This window comes from Cherax quadricarinatus, chromosome 25 (assembly GCF_038502225.1).
Source record: "Cherax quadricarinatus isolate ZL_2023a chromosome 25, ASM3850222v1, whole genome shotgun sequence".
In the NCBI taxonomy this organism is placed as follows: domain Eukaryota; kingdom Metazoa; phylum Arthropoda; class Malacostraca; order Decapoda; family Parastacidae; genus Cherax; species Cherax quadricarinatus.
In genome coordinates, this window is record NC_091316.1 from 21,502,325 (window position 1) to 21,527,308 (window position 24,984).

Genomic DNA, 24,984 nt, shown 5'->3' on the forward strand with positions numbered 1-24,984 from the left:
ATTTGAACCAATGCAAATGCCCCACTAGTCAGGTATAATTGCTGACATGATGACAGGCCACTACCCTATTTTCCATATTACAAACATTACTAAACCCCTATTAGAAATAAAATAATGTACTTAAAACTTACTGTACAGTGGACCCTCAACCAGCGATATTAATCCGTTCCTGAGAGCTCATCGTTAGTCAAAATTATCGTTAGTCAAGTTAATTTTCCCCATAAGAAATAATGGAAATCAAATTAATCCGTGCAAGACACCCAAAAGTATTGAAAAAAAAAATTTTTTACCACATGAAATATTAATTTTAATACACACAAACTGAAGATTACATGCACAGTTACATGACACTTACCTTTATTGAAGATCTGGTGATGATTGATGGGATAGGAGGAGGGGAGAGGTGTTAGTGTTTAGAAGGGGAATCCCCTTCCATTAGCACTTGAGGCAGCAAGTCTTTTTCTGGGGTTACTTCCCTTGTTCTTTTAATGCCACTAGGACCAGCTTCAGAGTCACTGGACTTCTGTCGCACAACATATCTGTCCATAGTTACCTGTACCTCTCGTTCCTTTATGACTTTCCTAAAGTGGTTCACAACATTGTCAGTGTCACCATTAAACACTTGTTCAGGTTTCAGTCCTTCACTGTCTATGTACTCCTTGAATTCCTGCACATATTTTTCAGCTGCTTTATGGTCCAAACTGGCAGCCTCACCATGCCTTATCACACTATGTATGCCGCTACGATTCTTAAATCTCTCAAACCAACCTTTGCTGGCCTTAAATTCACTCAAATCACCACTAGTTGCTGGCATTTTTCTAATTAAATTGTCATGCAACTTCCTAGCCTTTTCACATATGATCGCTTGAGAGATGCTATCTCCTGCTATCTGTTTTTCGTTTATCCATAACAATAACAGTCTCTCAACATCTTCTATCACTTGCGATCTCAGTTTTGAAAACATAGTTGCACCTTTGGCAAGAACAGCTTCCTTAATTGCCGTTTTCTTGGCCACAATAGTAGCGATGGTTGATTGGGGTTTTGTGTACAGCCTGGCCAGCTCGGAGACACGCACTCCACTTTCATACTTGGCAATGATCTCTTTCTTCATATCCATAGTAATTCTCACCCTTTTTGCTGTAGGGTTGGCACTAGAAGCTTTCTTGGGGCCCATGGTGACTTATTTTGTAGGTGCAATCACTAAAAAGGCTGTGATAATATGAAATGTTCCGATTGTATGCTTGGAAGCGGCCGCGGTGGCTGGCTGGCTTGTAAACACTGGCCAGAAGTGGACACATCTCAGACGGAACGAATAGTGTTGGTCGAGTTTTTTAGCGCTAATCGAGGCAAAATTTTTGCGATAAAATGTATCGCTAGTCAGATTTATTGTTAATCGATGGCATCGCTGGTCGAGGGTCCACTGTACTTCATAAAAGCATCAACTGACCACTTAATCACAGGATATGCACTACCCAAATTATGTATTAACAAAGGAATATCTCAAAACCTGTAAACTAACATGAGTAGGTAGTAGCTTGTACTGTAGTAGAGTAAAATGCTGGAAAAATAAACACAAAAGCAGTATAATGTGATCCTTTACTCACAACGTTTCACTAGTACGTTGTTAATAAAGGATCACATTATACTACTCTTGTGTTTATTTTTCTATTGTGTCAGTATTTTATATCATTTACTTCCAGAGTAAAATGTTCTCAGCATTTGTTTTTAATTATTCTTTGTGGCACCGCTGGCTTTAATGTACACACAACCATATTCTACCCCACATGAAACTGGGACAAAAACTTAAGAGGTGCAGACAGGTATAACAGGGAATGTACTCCAATGGATCAAAGAGTGATTATTCAGGAAGAGTGGCAGATTGGAGAAGAATAACAGGTACTATAAGGATCTGGACAAACTGCAGGATTGGTCAGAAAAATGGCTGCTTGAGTTCAGCTACAGAAAATGCCAGGCTAAGACTGAGAAAGGGTCCAAAAGACCAATCACAGAGCACAGACTCAGAGGACAAAGGCTGCAGACCTCACTTAAAGAGAAAGATCTAAGAGCAAGCACAGTGCCTAACATGTTAGAGTATCACATCAACTGAAAAACCTCTGTAGCCAATGCTCACCTGGTAAATCCTTTAACAATCTCACTAAAGGCCATTTCAGGCCCTTTATACAATATATATGACAGGCCCATTTTGGAGTATCTACTGGCATGGAGCCCACACCAGAGGAAGGATGTCAAGAAACTGGAGAAAGTGCAGATGTATGCAACAAGACTAGCTCCAGAACTAAGGGGTACAAGCTATGAGGAAAGGCCAGCGGAATTAAATCTAATGACACTGGATGACAGAAGGACCAGAAGAGACATGATAAAAACATACAAAATACTCAAGAGGAACTGATGGGGTACACACGGACAGTCTGTTTAACCCTTAAACGGTCCAAATAGATCGACGTTCAAATCCGTAGTGCTCCAAAAGTACATCTATGTTTTTTTTTACATATTTTCAAATAGGTAGTAGGTTGGTAGACAGCAACCCCCCAGGGAAGTACTACCGTCTTGCCAGATGACTGTGAAACAGAAACCTGTAACTGTTTTGCATGATGGTAGGATCGCTGGTTTCTTTTTCTGTTTCATAAACACGCTAGATAACAGGGATATCTTGCTACTCCTACTTACACTTTGGTCACACTTCACAGACACGTACATGCATATATATATATACATACATCTAGGTTTTTCTCCTTTTTCTAAATAGCTCTTGTTCTTCTTTATTTCTTCTATTGTCCATGGGGAAGTGGAAAAGAATCTTTCCTCCATAAGCCATGCGTGTCGTATGAGGCGACTAAAATGCTGGGAGCAATGGGCTAGTAACCCCTTCTCCTGTAGACATTTACTAAAAAAGAGAAGAAGAAAAACTTTATAAAACTGGGATGCTTGAATGTGCGTGGATGTAGTGTGGATGACAAGAAACAGATGATTGCTGATGTTATGAATGAAAAGAAGTTGGATGTCCTGGCCCTAAGTGAAACAAAGCTGAAGGGGGTAGGGGAGTTTCGGTGGGGGGAAATAAATGGGATTAAATCTGGAGTATCTGAGAGAGTTAGAGCAAAGGAAGGGGTAGCAGTAATGTTGAAGGATCAGTTATGGAAGGAGAAAAGAGAATATGAATGTGCAAATTCAAGAATTATGTGGATCAAAGTAAAGGTTGGATGTGAAAAGTGGGTCATAATAAGTGTGTATGCACCTGGAGAAGAGAGGAATGTAGAGGAGAGAGAGAGATTTTGGGAGATGTTAAGTGAATGTATAGGAGCCTTTGAACCAAGTGAGAGAGTAATTGTGGTAGGGGACCTGAATGCTAAAGTAGGAGAAACTTTTAGAGAGGGTGTGGTAGGTAAGTTCGGGGTGCCAGGTGTAAATGATAATGGGAGCCCTTTGATTGAACTTCGTATAGAAAGGGGTTTAGTTATAGGTAATACATATTTTAAGAAAAAGAGGATAAATAAGTATACAAGATATGATGTAGAGCGAAATGACAGTAGCTTGTTGGATTATGTATTGGTAGATAAAAGACTGTTGAGTAGACTTCAGGATGTACATGTTTATAGAGGGGCCACAGATATATCAGATCACTTTTTAGTTGTAGCTACACTGAGAGTAAAAGGTAGATGGGATACAAGGAGAATAGAAGCATCAGGGAAGAAGAGAGAGGTGAAGGCTTATAAACTAAAAGAGGAGGCAGTTAGGGTAAGATATAAACAGCTATTGGAGGATAGATGGGCTAATGAGAGCATAGGCAATGGGGTCGAAGAGGTATGGGGTAGGTTTAAAAATGTAGTGTTGGAGTGTTCAGGAGAAGTTTGTGGTTACAGGAAGGTGGGTGCAGGAGGGAAGAGGAGCGATTGGTGGAATGATGATGTAAAGAGAGTAGTAAGGGAGAAAAAGTTAGCATATGAGAAGTTTTTACAAAGTGGAAGTGATGCAAGGAGGGAAGAGTATATGGAGAAAAAGAGAAAGGTTAAGAGAGTGGTGAAGCAATGTAAAAAGAGAGCAAATGAGAGAGTGGGTGAGATGTTATCAACAAATTTTGTTGAAAATAAGAAAAAGTTTTGGAGTGAGATTAACAAGTTAAGGAAGCCTAGAGAACAAATGGATTTGTCAGTTAAAAATAGGAGAGGAGAGTTATTAAATGGAGAGTTAGAGGTATTGGGAAGATGGAGGGAATATTTTGAGGAATTGTTAAATGTTGATGAAGATAGGGAAGCTGTGATTTCGTGTATAGGGCAAGGAGGAATAACATCTTGTAGGAGTGAGGAAGAGCCAGTTGTGAGTGTGGGGGAAGTTCGTGAGGCAGTAGGTAAAATGAAAGGGGGTAAGGCAGCCGGGATTGATGGGATAAAGATAGAAATGTTAAAAGCAGGTGGGGATATAGTTTTGGAGTGGTTGGTGCAATTATTTAATAAATGTATGGAAGAGGGTAAGGTACCTAGGGATTGGCAGAGAGCATGCATAGTTCCTTTGTATAAAGGCAAAGGGGACAAAAGAGAGTGCAAAAATTATAGGGGGATAAGTTTGTTGAGTGTAGGTAGTAGGTTGGTAGACAGCAACCGCCCAGGGAGGTACTACCGTCCTGCCAAGTGAGTGTAAAACGAAAGCCTGTAATCGTTTTACATGATGGTAGGATTGCTGGTGTCTTTTGTCTGTCTCATAAATATGCAAGATTACAGGTAAGTCTTGCTACTTCTACTTACACTTAGGTCACACTACACATACATGTACAAGCATATATATACACACCCCTCTGGGTTTTCTTCTATTTTCTTTCTAATTCTTGTTCTTGTTTATTTCCTCTTATCTCCATGGGGAAGTGGAACAGAATTCTTCCTCTGTAAGCCATGCGTGTCGTAAGAGGCGACTAAAATGCCGGGAGCAAGGGGCTAGTAACCCCTTCTCCTGTATATATTACTAAATTTAAAAGGAGAAACTTCAGTTTTTTTTTTTGGGCCACCCCACCTCAGTGGGATACGGCTGGTACGTTGAAAGAAGAAGTAGTTTGTTGAGTGTACCTGGTAAAGTGTATGGTAGAGTTATTATTGAAAGAATTAAGAGTAAGACAGAGAATAGGATAGCAGATGAACAAGGAGGCTTTAGGAAAGGTAGGGGGTGTGTGGACCAGGTGTTTACAGTGAAACACATAAGTGAACAGTATTTAGATAAGGCTAAAGAGGTCTTTGTGGCATTTATGGATTTGGAAAAGGCGTATGACAGGGTGGATAGGGGGGCAATGTGGCAGATGTTGCAGGTGTATGGTGTAGGAGGTAGGTTACTGAAAGCAGTGAAGAGTTTTTACGAGGATAGTGAGGCTCAAGTTAGAGTATGTAGGAAAGAGGGAAATTATTTCCCAGTAAAAGTAGGCCTTAGACAAGGATGTGTGATGTCACCATGGTTGTTTAATATATTTATAGATGGGGTTGTAAGAGAAGTAAATGCAAGGGTCTTGGCAAGAGGCGTGGAGTTAAAAGATAAAGAATCACACATAAAGTGGGAGTTGTCACAGTTGCTCTTTGCTGATGACACTGTGCTCTTGGGAGATTCTGAAGAGAAGTTGCAGGGATTGGTGGATGAATTTGGTAGGGTATGCAAAAGAAGAAAATTAAAAGTGAATACAGGAAAGAGTAAGGTTATGAGGATAACAAAAAGATTAGGTGATGAAAGATTGGATATCAGATTGGAGGGAGAGGGTATGGAGGAGGTGAATCATAAAATTGATGAGGGGAAAAGGGTGAGTGGTGCACTTAGGAGACTGTGGAGGCAAAGAGGGGAATGTATGAGAGTATAGTTTTAACAACGCTCTTATATGGGTGTGAAGCATGGGTGATGAATGTTGCAGCGAGGAGAAGGCTGGAGGCAGTGGAGATGTCATGTCTGAGGGCAATGTGTGGTGTGAATATAATGCAGAGAATTCGTAGTTTGGAAGTTAGGAGGAGGTGCGGGATTACCAAAACTGTTGTCCAGAGGGCTGAGGAAGGGTTGTTGAGGTGGTTCAGACATGTAGAGAGAATGGAGCAAAACAGAATGACTTCAAGAGTGTATCAGTCTGTAGTGGAAGGAAGGCGGGGTAGGGGTCGGCCTAGGAAAGGCTGGAGGGAGGGGGTAAAGGAGGTTTTGTGTGCGAGGGGCTTGGACTTCCAGCAGGCATGCGTGAGCGTGTTTGATAGGAGTGAATGGAGACAAATGGTTTTTAATACTTGACGTGCTGTTGGAGTGTGAGCAAAGTAACATTTATGAAGGGGTTCAGGGAAACCGGCAGGCCGGACTTGAGTCCTGGAGATGGGAAGTACAGTGCCTGCACTCTGAAGGAGGGGTGTTAATGTTGCAGTTTAAAAACTGTAGTGTAAAGCACCCTTCTGGCAAGACAGTGATGGAGTGAATGATGGTGAAAGTTTTTCTTTTTCGGGCCACCCTACCTTGGTGGGAATCGGCCAGTGTGATAATAAAAATAAAAAATATTTTCAAATACAGTGGACCCCCGCTTAACGATCACCTCCCAATGTGGCCAATTATGTAAGTGCATTTGTACGTGTATGTTTGGGGGTCTGTAATGGACTAATCTACTTCACAATATTCCTTATGGGAACAAATTCGGTCAGTACTGGCACCTGAACATACTTCTGGAATGAAAAAATATCGTTAACCGGGGGTCCACTGTATAACAAAAAAAAAAAGTAGATAAAAGTTTTTTTTACACATTTTCAAATGTTGAAAAAACGTATATATATGTTTGGACCATTTAACCCTTTGACTGTTTAGGCCGTATAAATACATCTTACGCGCTACTGTTTCTGACGTATATACAGTGGATCCCCGCATAACGCTATTAATCCGTTCCTAGAGCTCAATGTTATGCGAAATTACTGTTATGCGAATTAATTTTCCCCATAAGAAATAATGGAAATCAAATTAATTCGTGCAAGACACCCAAAAGTATGAAAATAAAAAAAAATTTTACCACATGAAATATTAATTTTAATACACACAAACTTAAGAAAACATGCACAGTTACATGACACTTACCTGTATTGAAGATGTGGTGATGATTGATGGGATGGGAGGAGGGGAGACTGGATGGTTTTAGTGTTTAGAAGGGGAATCCCCTTCCATTAGGACTTGAAGTGTCAAGTCCTTTTCCAGGGTTGCTTCCCTTCTTCTTTTAATGCCACTAGGACCAGCTTCAGTCACTGGACTTCTGTCGCACAACATATCTGTCCATAGTGGCCTGTATCTCTCGTTCCTTTATGACTTTCCTAAAGTGTTTCACAACAGTGTCAGTGTAACAGTCACCAGCACGGCTTGCAATAGCTGTCTGAGGGTGATTTTCATCCATGAAGGTTTGCACTTCAAGCCACTTTGCACAGATTTCCTTAATCTTTGAAGTAGGCAACTTCTTCAATTTCTCTCTCCCATCCTCCAAAGCAATTTCCTCAGGTGTGGCCTTTTGCTGTTGAAGTTGATCTAGCAGCTCATCAGTGGTTAGTTCTTCATTGTCCTCCTCCACCAACTCTTCCACATCCTCCCCACTAACCTCCAACCCCAAGGACTTCCCCAATGCCACAATTGATTCCTCAACTGGCATACTCCTCTCAGGGTTAGCCTCAAATCCTTCAAAATCCCTTTGGTCTACACATTCTGGCTACAGTTTCTTCCAAGCAGAGTTCAAGGTCCTCTTAGTCACTCCCACCCAAGCCTTACCTATAAGGTTTACACAATTGAGGATATTGAAGTGATCTCTCCAAAACTCTCTTAGAGTCAATTGAGTTTCTGAGGTCACTACAAAGCACCTTTCAAACAGAGCTTTTGTGTACAGTTTTTTGAAGTTTGCAATAACCTGCTGGTCCATGGGCTGCAGGAGAGGAGTGGTATTAGGAGGCAAAAACTTCACCTTAATGAAGCTCATGTCCCCACAAAGTCGCTCTGCCAAGTCTGCAGGATGACCAGGGGCATTGTCTAACACCAGGAGGCACTTAAGGTCCAATTTCTTTTCAGTTAGGTAATTTTTCACAGTGGGGGCAAATGCTTGGTGTAACCAGTCATAGGAAAAGTCCCTAGTGACCCATGCCTTATTGTTTGCCCTCCACAGCACACACAAATTAGCCTTGAGGATATTCTCTGGGAGTTTCAGAGTGATACACTAATAAAGGCTTCACTTTGCAATCACCACTAGCATTGGCACACATGAGAAGAGTAAGCCTGTCTTTCATAGGCTTATGTCCTGGGAGTGCCTTTTCCTCCTCAGTAATGTAGGTCCTGCTTGCCATTTTCTTCCAAAACAGGCCTGTTTCGTCACAATTAAACACTTGTTCAGGTTTCAGTCCTTCACTGTCTATGTACTCCTTGAATTCCTGCACATATTTTTCAGCTGCTTTTTGGTCCAAACTGGCAGCCTCACCATGCCTTATCACACTATGTATGCCACTACACCTCTTAAATATCTCAAACCAACCTTTGCTGGCCTTAAATTCACTCACATCACCACTAGTTGCAGGCATTTTTCTAATTAAATCCTCATGCAACTTCCTAGCCTTTTCACTTATGATCGCTTGAGAGATGCTATTGCCTGCTATCTGTTTTTCGTTTATCCACACCAGTAACAGTCTCTCAACATCTTCTATCACTTGCGATCTCTGTTTCGAAAGCATAGTTAAACCTTTGGCAAGAACAGCTTCCTTGATTGCCGTTCTCTTGGACACAATAGTAGCGATGGTTGATTGGGGTTTACTATACAACCTGGCCAGCTCGGAGACACGCACTCCACTTTCATACTTAGCAATGATCTCTTTCTTCATCTCCATAGTAATTCTCACCCTTATTCCTGTAGGGTTGGCAGTAGAAGCTTTCTTGGGGCCCATGGTCACTTATTTTTCAGGTGAAATGACTATAAAAAGGCTGTAATAATACGAAATGTTCCGATTGCATGCTTGAATGTTACCGCGGAGGCTGGCTTGTAAACAATGCCACTGGCAGAACAAGTGAGGCTGGCTCAGGCCGCATGGACGCGTCTTGGACGAATCGCGTTGAGCGAATTTTTTAGCACTATGCGAGGCAAAATTTTAGCGATAAAATGTATCGCTATACGGATTTAACGCTATGCGATGCCATTGTTATGCAGGGGTCCACTGTATACTCATAAATTCTAGTGGCTTCAAATCAAGCAGGACAAACCTGGTAGGCCCACATGTGAGAGAATGGGTCTGTGTGGTCAGTGTGCACCACATAAAAAAAATTCTGCAGCACACAGCGCGTAATGAGAAAAAAAAAACTGACCGTTTTTTTGGATTAAAACGCCGATTTTGAGGTGTATTTTTGTATAGTATTTATTGTTGCATTCTCGTTTTCATGGTCTTAGGTGATAAAATGGAAAACATATCACAGAAATGGAGATGGTTTTCATTACTTTCACGATGAAAATGACCTTGAAACTGAGCTCAAAGTAGCGGAAATGTTCGATTTTTACCAATGTTCAGGAGTAAGCAAATCACACCACACGTCCAATATGCGTCAACTGGGGAGTCTAACATTCTTTCACTAGTGCACTGATATTATTTATACCATTTTTAAAATAATGCAGTAGCCTGCATACCAGTAAATTTTGTATTTTTTTGTATGAATAAAAAATCAAAATAGAAAGCAATAGTAATATAAGAGGGGCCTAGAGATGTGACTAATGAACAGAGGATATGTTATTTTAGTGCCAAGAATGTCTACCTTGTTTATTCTGGACCCTATTTTGAAATTGGCATCTTTTTTTATTTGCGTGAAATTGGCCAAATTGCCAATTTCTGACCACTTTATTGGGTAGTTCAAATCGGTAAATTGGCGGTTTGTTGTACTCAACTGATAGATAAAATGGAATTCTAAAGAAATAGCTATGAGTTTGGTCAACTGGAACAACGGAATTGGCTAAAAACAGGGCTCAAAGTCGGCGAAATCGCCGATACATATATGTCGCCAAGACCACTAACTTCGTGGTAGTGTAATTCCGTGAGTTTTCGACCAAATTTCGAACTTTTGGTGTCATTACCATCGGGAAAAGATTCTCTATCATTTCATAAGAAAATTTTTTTTTTTTTTTTAATTTTGCGACATAGAATGACAGTTTCAGAAAGGGGCCTGCGACAGTCAAAGGGTTAAGGGTTAAGAGGCAGAAAACAGGTACTCAGAAGCACAACTGGAAGTTAAGAACAGATGAGCCATAGGGATATCAGAATATTTTTTCAGTCTCAGGCAGGTTGATTGGGTAGTGACCTCAACGAAGAAGTGGTGGAGGCAGACGCCATACATAGTTTTGTAATAGGGCCCACAAGGCAGTGAATCTGACAAGCAGTAGGGTCAGGGGCAGGGCCAGGAGCTAAGATTTGACCTTTCCAATTACAGATAAATGAATACATATACAGTAAGGCCCCACTTTATGGCGTTTCACCTTACGGCATTCCGCTTATACGGCGATGTCAAATTATGACCAAAATTTGCAATACAGCAAGCGGTCTTTCAAATATGGCGCCCCCCACCTGGTTTGTTTACATTTTCCGTGACCACATCTATTATGTCAGGAAACTTTCCAAAATTTCAAGTGTTTTAAAGTTACTTCATATTTTATATGTACTCTGATAATTATACTTATGTGTACCTAAATATACACTGTGCTGGTGTGCAGGTACACATTAAAATCGCTAAATCTCTCTCCACTCATGACGCCAATACTACGTAATAATAATCACTCTTGGGCACACTAAATGTCTTATTTTACATCAATATAGGCATTTTTATTAATCCATCTATGATATTTTCCTCAAAATTATATATAAAACCCATTACATAGCATATAAACATGATACATACACTCACAGAATAAAAATTGATGTAAATATAAGATTTGTTTACAAAGCAGCTGTGTAGGTAGTGTCGGAAGAATTACGTTTTCTCTAGTCAAACTGGGGGATAACTGTAGAAAAATATTCTTTTCATATGCCTTTACTCTATATATAGCAATTCACGACCCTTGTGGGTTTAGTGCTTTTTATTATTATAATAATAATATTATTATTATTATTAATATTAATATTATTATCTTCATTCACTATAAAAATGGTGTGTTGCTGTTTGTTTATTCTGAACTAACTTGTACACAATGTAAGAATATTTGTATTGTGAGGTAATTATTATAATAAAAAAATATTGAGGTAAATGTTTTACAAACGGACGTGAATGAACTAAAAGTAGACACATATTAATACACATTTATTTTGCCTGACCAAGTGATCGCCCACTACCTGTTCAGTTTGTGTTCTTACATTGTCTGAACTCTGTATCTTGTTTTCTCTCTAGTTGGCTCTCATTGACGATGGCATCTAAGGTTAGCTGTGATAAAAAGAGAAGTCGTAAGCCTCTTGCTTTAAGTGCCAAGTTAGAGGATGATAGTGTTCCATTCTGATTTTATTCAATAAACACCCTGCCACTCACCTCTCACACATTAATATTAATATTTTAAGGTAAGTAATAAGTGTACTCTGTGTGTATCTTACTTTTTATTGTGTTTTTAATGCCTATTTCTATTGTTAACTTAATATAAGTTAGTGTAAACTTGTTGTCTGGCATTTATTGCATATTTTACATGTGCTCTGATAATAGCACTTGTGGACCTGTGTGGTAGCCGGCCGGAGGGACAACATTACATTTTCTCTGCTCAGCCATCAGAGAAAACGTGCATGAATCTGCGTTTGGCCCAGCCACTCCCCCACTCCGCTTTTGTTTACAATTTTCGGCATGAATTATTCATTACTTCTACCTTCGTTTATGATGGCATCTAAAGGTAGTTGGTAGAAATTATTAAATTCAGTGAACAAGGTATGTCGATGTTAATAATATGGCTCTGGCCCACAGTGTAGGTAGCTGGTAGGTGTAGCCCAGGTGGGCTACACCTACTGGCTACCTACACTGACTTCCTACAAATAAATACTACTCACCTCTCTTCCTATATTAAGACTACACATATTTTAAGGTAAATAATGAGTATACTGTATGTGTATTTTACCTCTCTGAGATGTTTTAAATATCATATATTAAGTATGAGACGGGGAGCCAGGGTTACCTGCACCTGACTTCCTACAAATAAGTACCACTCACCTCTCTCCCTACATTAAGATTAGAAATACTTTAAGATAAGTAATGAATTTACTGTGAATGTATTTTACTTTGTGTGTTTTTAATGCCTAGTTCTATTACTAACTTAATATAATTTAGTGTAAACTTGTTGTCTGGCATTTATATGCATTTATAAATGGAAAAAAATGGCGTTCTGCCTTCCGGCGATGTCTACTTTCCGGCGACAGCCTGGAACCTAACCTGCCATATAAGTGGGACCCTACTGTATGTGAATGTCAGGTGATACTTTGCTAATCTTTAATTTATCTACCCAGTCACTTCCCCTTGTAGTACTTTTCTTCATACTGCAAAGTAGCAGTGAGGGAGGTTGAGGGAGCATAGGTTGTTACACTGACTTGGTGTAATTACTACTTATTGCTTGATTGCATAATACCCATATCTAGAAGCCTACTGAGTGTAGGTGTTTTGCTAGAAGGGCAAATGGATTCATCAGAAATGGCTCCAATACACAAACAAAAATCTATATTCTATATGTCTTATTTACTCTTTAGAATTACCATGGAACCTCCATTTAACCCTTTCAAGGTCGAGAGGCTGTCTCCTAAACTTGTTCTCAGGGTCGAAAATTTTTCGGAAAAAAAATTTATTTTTCTTATGAAATGATAGAGAATCTTTTCCCGATCATAATGACACCAAAAGTATAAAATTTGATGGTTAGCGGTCTCACTGATGTTTACACATCGGCGATTCCGCCTACTTTGAGCCCTATTTTTTGGCCAATTCCTGTGTACTAGTCGACAAAAATCATATTTAATTCGCTAGAACTCCATTTTTTCAATCGAATGAGTACAAGAAACCACCCATTTACTAATTTCAACTATCCAATGAAGTGGTTAGAAATTGGCAATTTTCCCAATTTCACACAAATTTCAAAAGATGCCAATTTCCAAATAGGGTACAGAATAAACAAGAAAGACATTCCTGGCACTAAAATAACAAGTTCTCTGTTCGTTAGTCACGTCCCCAGGCCCCTCTTATATTTCTTTTGCTTTCCACTTTGAATTTTTATTCTTACAAAGAAATAGAAGATTTACTGTTATGCAGACTACTGCATTAGTGTAGAAATAGCATAAATAATATCAGTGCACTTGTGAAAGAATATTAGACTCACCAGTTGACGTTTATTGGACGCTTGGCATGATTTGTTTACTTTTGAACTTTGGTAAAAATCGAACATTTCTGCTACTTTGAGCTCAATTTCAAGGTACTTTTCATTGTGAAACAAGTCAAAATCATCTCAATTTCTGTAATATGCCTTCCATTCTATAAAATGAGACCAGGAAAAGTAGAATACAACCATAAATTCCATACGAAAATACAGTGCAACGTCGCTGTTTTAATCCAAAAACACGGTTGGATTTTTTTTTTCTCATTACGCACTGTGTGCTGCAGGATTTTTTTATACTGCGCACACTAACTACATAGACCCATTCTTTCATATGCAGGCCTGTCAGCTTGCTCTCGCTAGATCTGAAGGCACTAGAATTTAGGCGTACTAGTACGTCAATAACCCTGGTGCGTAAGCCGTACTAGTACGTCGAAAACCCTGAAAGGGTTAATTCGGTGTGTCATTTGTTGGCACCTATTTCACAAGGTTACTGAAATGTAAAGAACTTCTAATTCTGAAAGCTCCTCTCTCTGAGGTTTGAAAGAGGAAGGTTAGGAGGTCAACGATAGAACTTTTCTCTCCAATATTAGAGAAATGGCAGGGAAAGTAACTTCTACATACCCTCCTGTTGTTACTCCTAAGAACTATGATAATCTAGGGTTGAAGACCATGCCTTATGAATCCAGCTTGAAGGTAATTCATAATGGTGGTAGTCAAGCCCCATCTGTCACCGCCATACCTTTCGATGATTCTCCTTACCCTGTGACAGGGTATTAAATTTCTTATGTGCTCTTCTGTATAACTTGAAGCTCACACATAAGTACACTAATATTTAGTATAAGCACTCCTTAATAAGTGCTTTTGTTTTAGCCCATTAATCAGCAGCTTATCATCCCATCCTAGAATATTCTTTCTAGTTTCCCATCTAATCAAATGTTACTTATGTCTACCTAATCGGTCATACTGATTCATTTAGCATAAATATGTTACAGCACTAGCAAACCTACCATAATTTTGTTACAATACAGTGAATTATGAGTAATAGTTAATTATAATATATACAGGTACAAAACTTTGTAGTCATACACCAAATATGGCTTGGAAGTTTTATATGTTGGTTACCTGTAGGAACTGTGTAGCTAAAGACTCAGCATGGGGAATGTCATTGAGTCTGGGAAATAGAGAGGCGAGTCTGCGTTGGCGATGAAGAACAAGACGGTGTGGCTTGTAGTTCGGCAACTGTGTGACTCCTGGCCACGTCTCTTCGGAAGGTGTTCCAACAACCTGCAAATAGTCAAAGTTGGCTATAATGTTTAATAAGTGTGGCTATAGTTTCAAATTGTCATTTATGCAGTACCAATAATTTACTGACTTCTGTTCGAAAGCACGAAGGTATCCAGGTTTACACTGTGCTCCTCTGTGTACACAGGTGTACCGAATAAGAGTAGAAATATACAGTATAAGATTTATCTGCCATCCTACAGGTTCAGGAGACTAAGAAAAGGCTAAAATATTTATTAAGCTTCCATTTCACACTTGCATCACAGCATGGTAGTACAGTAAACTCTTACGAGTAGTGAGATCATGGCTTGCATTTCAACATTTTGCAATTTAAATTTACTTTTTCATTTCCTATAGTAGTGTTCCATGATGCAGTGGGGTGAAATTAGTGGTGGTATGCATTACCATTATGGAGAGTCCTTCCACCCATGGGCAAGGGAAGGCCTAGCATTACTGCTTGTTATAAACAAACTAATGAATCTGTCTGGACATGCAATATGTGATGGTTTCTCTGTGGTCATCAGTCTAATTTCCATAGTGTTATCACTCAGTCTTGTCTCTGGATATTAACTGTGGCACCCAAAAGCTATACCAGTAATTTTGGAGGTGCCAAGAAGACAATTATACATGAAGCTAATTTTTTCTAAAAGTACTGTAGCTTAAACAACTGGAGATGTGTAGAACATAACCCACATGAATTATCAAACACTGAAGCCTTTGGATAGTTGTGGTCTATCAACCTGCCTTTGAAGGAGTTTCTTTACAATATGATGACCAGGCACCTCTTTCCATTCTATTTACACAGGAATCTGAATAATCTAGAGCAATTTTCACACTGCCTTCTGTAGCGCAAATGAGTTGGCTACTTTATGATTCTGTAATGTATAGCGAAGCACTGGCAGATGTTAAAATTTGAAAAGCTTTCCTTTTAGACTGGTGTTATTCCTGCTCATCTGGCAGTGAAATGTGGGTGACAGTTGTTGTTACTTGTCCAGAGCTATGTATTCTTCTGATGTCACTAGCAGATGTAAAAGACCCAGTGTTATATGCATTGTGGTTGTCCACAGTTAAATATTCTTCAGATGTTCCTCTTCAAGGGGGGCTCCTTGCCGTGGTGAAGAGGCTTTTGGTCTGAGGAATTAGACCTGTTGGTCTCCTTCCTCAGACCGAACCTAATTACCCCCCAATCCCCCCCTTCCCTATCCCATCCTCCCCTTTTCCCTTTCCTCCTCCTCCTCCCCCCCACCCCTCCCTTTTGCCCTTCCTCATTTTGGCCGTTGGGGTTTTTCCCACAGGCGCGCTAGTTCCTAGGTAGGGGAAAGGGTGCTGAGGTCCATCCCATTCCGTTGAGGTTCTTGGCGGTGGCGTAGTTTGCCGTGGAATCTGGATCGCCTGGGGATGTCCCGATCCCTCTCCGGTATCCCGGAGAGTGGCTTTGGGTGTCTTTCGGGCGACGGGTGTATCTCTGGAAGCCACCTTTCACATTCCGGGGGTGGTGGCCGAAGGAGGTATGCTTTGTGGCGGATATCCAGCCGCCCTCTCTTTGTCCACCGAGGTAGCTCGGCAGATGTGAGGTTGCTATCCCGGATTGCTGGTTTACTGGCATGAAGGGTAGGGTATGGCACGGGTTCCATGCTGCATCTGCGCTACTAGCAGTGCTGAGGTCCTCTTGGGCGCGGAGGGAGATTTCCGGCCCTTTCATTCCTCCTGGGAACTATTCCTCCATGCTCCCCCCTTTTTTTTTATTCTTTTTTTTATTTTTATTTTATTTTCTTCTTTCTCTTTTTTTCTTAAAAACAAAAAGCAAAGGAGTAACCTAACCATGGAGAACCCAATCCATGAACCCACTATCCCCAGGCTCCTTCTTGATACCGCACCCCATTCTGACCCTGCCTTGTTTTTTGACCACTCTTTGGATGCTCCTGATGCCCCTGTACCTCTTGCTGGTGCTATTTCCTCACCTGCTTCAGGTGCCGGGACTTCGACTGACTCCTTCGATTTGTCTGACCTCCGCTCTCCTTTGACTATGCTTCCGGCCTCTCCCTCTACGGTACAGCAATTTTCGAATCGCCAGCCAGTTTCACGACGGACCAACTCCGGTCCTACTCCTAAACGCCAATGACAATCTCCTGATGATGTCCCTTCGTTACCTTCCCATTCTACTCGGAAAAGACCGACACATCATGCACTTCCTCTCCACGCTCAGTTTCAGACCATACAATGGACTAAATTCTTTACTTTAAGACTGACCTCTTCTTCTGCCTATCTTTCTGACCATAGTATTGGCAAAGCGCTCCTGCGCCATGTTGGTAGAGATATTTCATTTCATGCTCTCGAGCGGTACGCCCATCGTCACTGTCCAGAATGCTACCCAAGCTCATGATCTTTCTCTCCTTTCGCATATCGATACTACTCCTCTCACTATTGAAAAACATCTTTCTCTCAATTCTTGTAGTGGTACTGTCATTCTGCCCCATACCATAGTCCAGCAGAATTTCCAGTCATGTGGCAATGACATTCTTGAACAGCTGGAACTCCAGGATCTCCCAATCCTCAAAGTAGACACTTATGTCCTTTCTGCCCGCGGGCAGAGACGTTACCCTTGCAATGTGGCTCAATTAACTTTTGACAGCTGTGAACTCCCACCCTCTGTTTATGTCGCGGGTCATCGGTTACAAGTTCGAAAGGTGATCCCTACACCGCAACAGTGTAGAACTTGCTGGCGTTTTGGTCACCCAGCGAAATATTGCAGATCTAGAGCCGAATGCCCAGTCTGTGGTGCCGACGACTATTCTAATACATCTTGCAGTCAACCCCCATCTTGCCTTAATTGTAATGAGGCTCACCCTTCATACTCTCGCCGTTGCCAGGTCTACTTGAATGAGCGTGAAATCCGTTGCCTCAAAGAGGCAGAAGGTCTCCCTTATGCTATGGCAGTTACTCATCTCCGCCTCCAAGGGAGACTACCCCGTGTTTCTTATTCTCATGTTTCAAAATGTCCCCCCACTTCTGGGGTCCCATCTTCTGCAGCCTCCTCTGTTGTTACCCCTCCCATAGCCACTCGGGCATCTAATCCTTTTGCTGTCCTTGGCTCTGACGTCCTGACTACAACTCAGTCTGTTCTCACATCTTCGCATCCTTCCTCACAAGCCCCGGTATCGACAAGACCCCGTACGACACCTTATACCAATCACCCCTCTACTTCTCAGAAGTCCAAAAAAAACCCAGTGCTCAAATCTTTGTTGCCCCTTCCTTCCCTTCTTCCACCTCCGCACTTTACCTTTCCAGTCTCTGTGCCTAGTTCTTCCCCTCTCTCTGGCTCTATTACAAGTGTGGAGGTTCACCCTCCTCCTCGTACTATGCCTTCCACCCCCGTCCCCTCCCAAGTTTCTGCCTCTAATGTCCCCTCCCACACTTCTTCTCCAGTCCCCTACACTCTTTTGTCCCCCCCTACTTTGGTACAGTCCATTACTGTCCCAATCTATACTCACCCTCCTCCTTCTACCTCCAGTGTTGTCTCCCATACATCTTTGAATTCAGAAACACTTGAAGCCATTTCAGAATATATTGCAGAGACTAAACCTTCAATGGACACTGATCCACCTCCTGTTCCTTCTCTTCCCTCTCCTCCATCTCCACAGCTCCATTCTTCGCAACGCTCCGTTCCTTCGCTGCTTGAACGTCTTCCAATGCCACCACCTGTTGACTTTTGTAACCCCTCTAGTCCGTAGGTGCCCTTCCCTACGGATTCCTGGTATTTTCTTCATTGCCAATCATGGCCTATTTACAGTGGAATATCCGCGGCCTCAGGGGTAATCGGGGTGAGCTTCAGATGTTGCTTTCCAGGTTTTCCCCTGTTGGCGCTTGCTTACAAGAACCAAAAGTACACTCAGCTGTTTTCCAACCTATCTCAGGCTATAATTTATTGTATTCTTCGGATCCTTTCTCAGATGCGACCTTTAATGAAAGTGCCCTTCTTCTATGCAATATTCCGTACTGTCAACTATTTGTCCATACCTCGCTGCATCACACTGCAGCCCGTATCCACTTGAATAAGTGGTTTACAATATGTTCTTTATATCTCTCTCCTTCTCGGGCATTTTCTATCCCAGATTTTGCCTTTCTAGTTTCATCCTTACCACCACCACTTCTGTTATTTGGTGATTTTTAACGCCCACCGTTTCCTCTGGGGGGGTCTCATTGTGACTCACGTGGCATCCAGTTGGTGGCTTTTCTCGCCTCTCACCCCCTCTCTGTTTTAAATACTGGTACTCCCACCCATTTTGATCCTCGTACTCATATTCTCTCTTGCATCGATCTATCAGTCTGCTCTTCCTCCACTGCACTAGACTTCACCTGGTCTGTTCTACCGGACTTACATGACAGCGATCATTTTCCAATCATTCTTACTTCTCCTTCCTATTCACCACCTTTCCGTACCCCTCGTTGGCAATTTGATCGGGCAAATTGGGACCTTTACTCGAAACTCACTGCTTTTAGTGAGGTTCCTTCTTCATCCTACATTGATGAGCTCCTACACCTCTTCTCGACGTCAGTTTATACCGCAGCTTCTCATTCTATACCCCAAACCTCAGGCAGGCATTCTCAGAAGTGCATGCCTTGGCAGTCTCCTGCTTGTGCTCGTGCAGTACGTTTGAAACGCGCTGCATGGGGCAGGTACCAGTACAATAGAACCGATGAGAGACTTTTTGATTTTAAGCAGAAGCGTGCGATCGCTCGCCGTGTCATCTGTGACGCTAAATGCACTTGCTGGCAAGACTATGTTTCCACCATCACCTCTGCTTCCTCTATGAGTGCAGTCTGGAAAAAAGTGAGGAAATTGAGTGGTGAATACTCTCCTGACCCGGCTCCTGTTCTACGGGTCGCTGGTGTTGATGTAGTAAACCCTCTTGACGTTGCCATTAAAATTAGCACTCGTCTGGTCCATATTTCCCGGGGGCTCCATCTATGCCCCTCGTTTCTTTCCTCAAAGTTTACCAGAGAGTTAGTACCCTTGGAATTTTCTTCTCTCAGAGAAGAACAGCTTGCCGATCATCGGCAGCTGGGCCTGACAACATTCATATTCGTATGTTACAACATTTACATCAGTCAGCCCTTGTAGTCCTCTTACACCTCTTCAATCTTATTTGGGCACAAGGAGTTCTTCCCCAGCTGTGGAAATCTGCCATTGTTCTCCCTTTCCGCAAGCCGGGTACTACAGGACATGATGCCTCCCACTATCGTCCCATTGCTCTTACTAGTGCAGTTTGCAAAGTGATGGAACGTCTGGTAAATAGACATTTAATGTGGTACAGTGGTCCCCCGCTTTTCGTAGTTCCCGGCAATCATAAATTTCGCCAATCATAGGGGTATTTTCGTATAAACATGGACTCGCTTTTCATAGGTTGACTCGCGAGTCGTAGTTTGTCCGGGACGCGTACGCACGGCGTGGGCCAGGGCGGCAGCCAGTCTGGCATTGTTTACCAGTGAGCGAAGGTCCTCTCGCGTGCTCCAGCGAAATATTTCATAATATTCCATTTATTTTAGTGCTTGCAAGTACTAAATAAGCTACCATGGCTCCAAAGAAAGCTCCTAGTGCCAAGCCTGTGGTAAAGAAGGTGAGAAATACAATTGAATTTAAGAAAACCATCATTGAACAATATGAAAGTGGTACAAGTGTGGCCGAACTGTCCAGGATGTATAAGAAACCCTACACAACCTTATGTTCCATAGTGGCCAAGAAAAATGAAATAAAGGATGCTGTTGTTGCAAAGGGAGTAACTATGCTGACAAAAATGAGATCACCAGTACTGGAAGAGGTTGAGAAGTTATTATTGGTGTGGATAAATGAGAAACAATTAGCAGGAGATACTCTTATGACTTCGTTTATTTGTGAAAAGGCTAGGCAGTTGCATGAAGATTTGGTAAAGAAATTGCCTGCAAATAGTGGTGAAGTGAGTGGATTTAAGGCCAGCAAAGGCTGGTTTGAAAGATTTAAGAACCGTACTGGCATACACAGTGTGGTAAGGCATGGTGAGGCTGCCAGTTCGGACCACAAGGCGGCTGAAAAATATGTGCATGAATTCCAGGAGTACATAAACAGTGAAGGACTGAAACCTGAACAAGTGTTCAATTGTGACAAAACAGGCCTCTTTTGGAAGAAAATGCCAAAGAGGACTTTCATTACACAAGAGGAAAAGGCAATGCCAGGACATAAGCCTATGAAAGACAGGCTGACGCTAATGTTCTGCGCTAATGCTAGTAGGGATTTCAAAGTGAAGCCATTACTAGTGTACCATTCTGAAAATCCCAGAGTGTTCAGGAAAAACAATGTTATGAAGAGTAAATTGTGTGTGTTTTGGAAATCTAATAGTAAGGCATGGGTCACGAGGGAAATTTTCGTCCAATGGTTCAATGAAGTGTTTGGCCCTAGTGTGAAGGAGTATCTCCTGGAAAAGAAATTGGATCTCAAGTGCGTGCTAGTAATGGACGATGCACCTGCTCATCCTCCAAAGTTGGATGACCTAATTTTCGAGGAGTTTGGGTTCATCACAGTAAAGTTCTTGCCCCTGAATACCACTCCTCTCCTCCAACCCATGGACCAGCAGGTTATTGCAAACTTTAAAAAACTCTACACAAAAGCAATATTTCACAGGTGCTTGACTGTGACTACAGACACTCACTTGACCCTAAGGGAATTTTGGAGAGAACACTTCAGCATCCTCCACTGCATAACCCTTATAGGTATGGCTTGGGAGGGAGTGACTACCAGGACTTTGAACTCTGCCTGGAGAAAATTGTGGCCAGATTGTGTCGACAAGAGGGATTTTGAAGGATTTGGGACTGACCCTAATGAGCCTATGTCTGTTGTAAAATCAACTGTGGCACTGGGGAGTTCCATGGGGTTGGATGTGAGTTTGGAGGATGTGGAAGAATTGGTGGAAGACCACAATGAAGAGCTCACCATTGAGGAGCTGCAAGAGCTTCAGCAGGAAGAGCAACACATCGCAGCTCAGAATCTTGCTGCAGAGGAGGAGGAAGAGAGATGGAAGAAGGTGCCTTCTTCAGAAATTAAAGAGATTTTTACTATGTGGGGTAAGATGGAAAGCTTTATGGAGAAACATCACCCTAACAAGGTTGTTGCAAGCCAGGTTGGCAACATGTACAGTGACAAAGTCTTCGGCCATTTTAGGGAAGTGTTAAAGAGACGCCAGAAACAGAGCTCTCTCCACAGTTATTTTGTGAGACAGGTTATCCTTGTCTGATCGCCGTGATGCCCATTGCCTTCGCTACTATGTACGTTCTCACAATCTCCACAATCCTTCCATTTATAGAATGGTCACTGATATTAGTAGACATTCTTTATTTGTTCGCCGCCCCTGTTTGCTCTGTCCCTTTTCTCTTCGCCTACATTCGCTCTCGTCTTCCCTTCAGTTACCATCTTTATATGTTCATGTAGCATCTCACTTTTCCCTGCCCCCCTGGGAAGTTCCAGCTGTTCGGGTCTGTTCTTTCTCACTCCCTTGCTCGAAAGCCCAACTGCCTATGGTGGCTTCCCGCTCTCTTTTTCTTGATCACTTCCACTCTCATTCTCATGCCATCGCTGTGTACACAGATGGCTCTAAGTCTTCAGACGGCGTTGGATTCGCAGCAGTGTTTCCGGACAGCGTCGTGCGAGGGCATTTACTATCTTCGGCTAGCATTTTTACTGCTGAATTGTATGCCATTCTTGCGGCACTTATTCGTATCGCATCTATGCCAGTGTCATCATTTGTGGTAGTCTCAGACTCCCTTAAGTGCTCTACAGGCTATACGAAAATTTGATACATCTCACCCCCCTAGTTCTCCGTATCCAACTTTGGCTACGCCGTATCTCTACCAAGCATAAAGATATTGTTTTTTGCTGGGTCCCTGGTCATGTCGACGTTCAGGGCAATGAACAGGCAGACACTGCTGCGTGGTCAGCAGTACATGACCTACCAATTTCATATAGAGGGGTTCCATTTCTGGACTATTTTGCTGTAATAGCTACCCACCTTCACACCCGTTGGCAACAACATTGGTCAACTCTGCTTGGTAACAAACTTCATTCTATTAAACTGAGCATAGGTTACTGGCCGTCTTCTTGTCATCAGTGCCGAGGTTGGGAGACCACTCTCTCCCGCCTTTGCATTGGCCACACTTGTCTTACTCATGGGTATCTCGTGGGGAGGCACCCTGTTCCTCTCTGTGAGCAGTGTCAAGTTCCCGTATCGATTAGCCACATTCTGTTAGACTGCCCTCTCTATCAGTGAGCACGCAGAATTTACCTCCATCGTCGTCTCCGCTCTACTACTCTCTCTTTACCTTCCCTTCTTGCTGATGGACCCTCCTTTAATCCTGACTCTCTCATTGACTTCTTGACAACAACTGATTTACTCCACAAACTCTGATGATGATACCTTTCGCACTCACCTCCTCCCTTTCTAGCTCAGTCTCTTGCTGCCCTTTACCCTTTCACCTTCCACTGCCCCGCTGTTCTACGTAACCTATTACTCATCCATCTCCCTTTTGCCACCTGATGCCCTCGCTTCCTTCCTGCCCTGCAGTGCTGTATAGACCTTGTGGCTTAGCGCTTCTTTTTGATTATAATAATAATAATCTTCAGATGTTACTACTAGAAGTAAAAGACCCACTGTTATATGCACTGCTCATTCTAAGTGCACAAACTGTAAATTTATCAACACCATACTCATGCACTATATCTATCTCACAAGTACCCATTCTGAACATTCAAAACTTATGCTTTCTTTTGCATCATCATAGATTCACTATCATCTTTGCATTCCTAGCTATTCTCTTGAGAAAGGGTGATAATATTGTACAGAACTGTCCTAAAATACTTGGTAAAGAAGGGGTCAATGTTGCATAAGATGATCAAGGAAGCAAGTGAAACAGCAGTGGGGATGCTCAAGTGATGGATTAGGTGGTGTTGGGGAAAAGGATGGAAGGTGAAATGCTCCCTGGGTGGGACAATGATGTATGAAATGCTCTATGTCCAAGTGGCACTAGGTCATGCAGTGTCAGATCTGAAAATCTTAACATCCTAAGTGCACTTTACTACATTTTAGAATGTTTAGAAATTTTGGATTTCTTTAATGAATTACATTGCACCAAATTCACTTAGCGAAGGAGTACACAAAATGAGTATTTACTGTACACTTTGCATACACAACATTTATATAATGCATGGTAAACAAATTTGATATTAATATATTACAGCTAGTCCTCGATTTAATGCAAAAATACCATCAATACGATGACATTTATCATTGCAAACATACAGGATCTAAAGCCATCAACAAACAAAATACCTTTCATCAGTGGACTGCTCATAGAGTCAAATGCAATGTTTGCAGCTTTCACAGAGACCCACATAAAGGATCACTCTGACAAAGAAATATGGATCCCAGGTTATAACCTATTCAGATGCGACAGAGTAAAGAGGCAACAAGGAGGGGGGTTGGCCTGTGTGTCAGAGTTGCTCATTTGCTTGGAACTACTAAACACCTCAAATGATAAATTAGACACATGTGCAACACTTGGGTATCTTTATTGAGGAAATGTTTTGCCACACAGTGGCTTCATCAGTCCATACAAAGGAGAATGGTGAAGAACAGGAGGAGTTTAAAGTAATCAGTTCCTCAGCCTTGAGTCAATGTAATCAGTCCATCAATCTTGAAAAGATTCTTTACCATTCTCCTTGCATGGACTGATGAAGCCACTGTGTGGCAAAACATTTCCTCAATAAAGATACCCAAGTATTGTACATGTGTCTAATTTATCAACTTGTCAGTTCTCTGAACTATTTATCTACATACCTCAAATGATGTAGTTGAAGTTTTGGCAGTTAAGATAAAAAAAAACTACAGCCTTGTCATTGTGGATGTATACAAGCCTCTGGATGCTACATCCCAACAATTCCAGGAACAGCTTTGTAAAATTAACAACTGTCTGGAAAATCTCTCAACTCATGCCCTAAACATCTTGCTGCTATGTGATTTCAACTTAAGACACTTAAAGTGGAGGAATGTAGCAAATACAGTAGATCCCCAGTTTTCGGCCAGTGCAAAAATCGTACAATTCGAATTTAGAGCACTTTTTTCAGCGTAATTTCCCCCCGGGTTTCGTACATCGGGTCAGAAATTGATGGTACAAGACGCATCCACCTGGGCCGCTTATACGTTCATGACTCACTCTGGGGCTCATTAAATGTCTTATTTTATGCTAATGTAGACATTTTCATTAATCCATCTATGATATTTTCTTCAAAATTATGTAAGAAACACATTACATAGCATATAAACATGCCTTTGTTACTCATTCAC

General features: G+C 41.7%; 1 protein-coding gene across 4 annotated transcripts in view; it reads right to left on the minus strand.

The window, feature by feature from the left end:
- Eip63E (cyclin dependent kinase Eip63E) overlaps positions 1-24,984 on the minus strand; it is a 528,910-nt gene that overhangs the window by 14,363 nt on the left and 489,563 nt on the right. For all 4 annotated transcript variants that reach the window (XM_070088663.1, XM_070088664.1, XM_070088661.1 and 1 more), the window contains one exon: positions 14,459-14,620. In XM_070088663.1, coding sequence (XP_069944764.1) covers positions 14,459-14,620 — 162 coding nt within the window. The remainder of the gene's footprint in view (positions 1-14,458; positions 14,621-24,984) is intronic.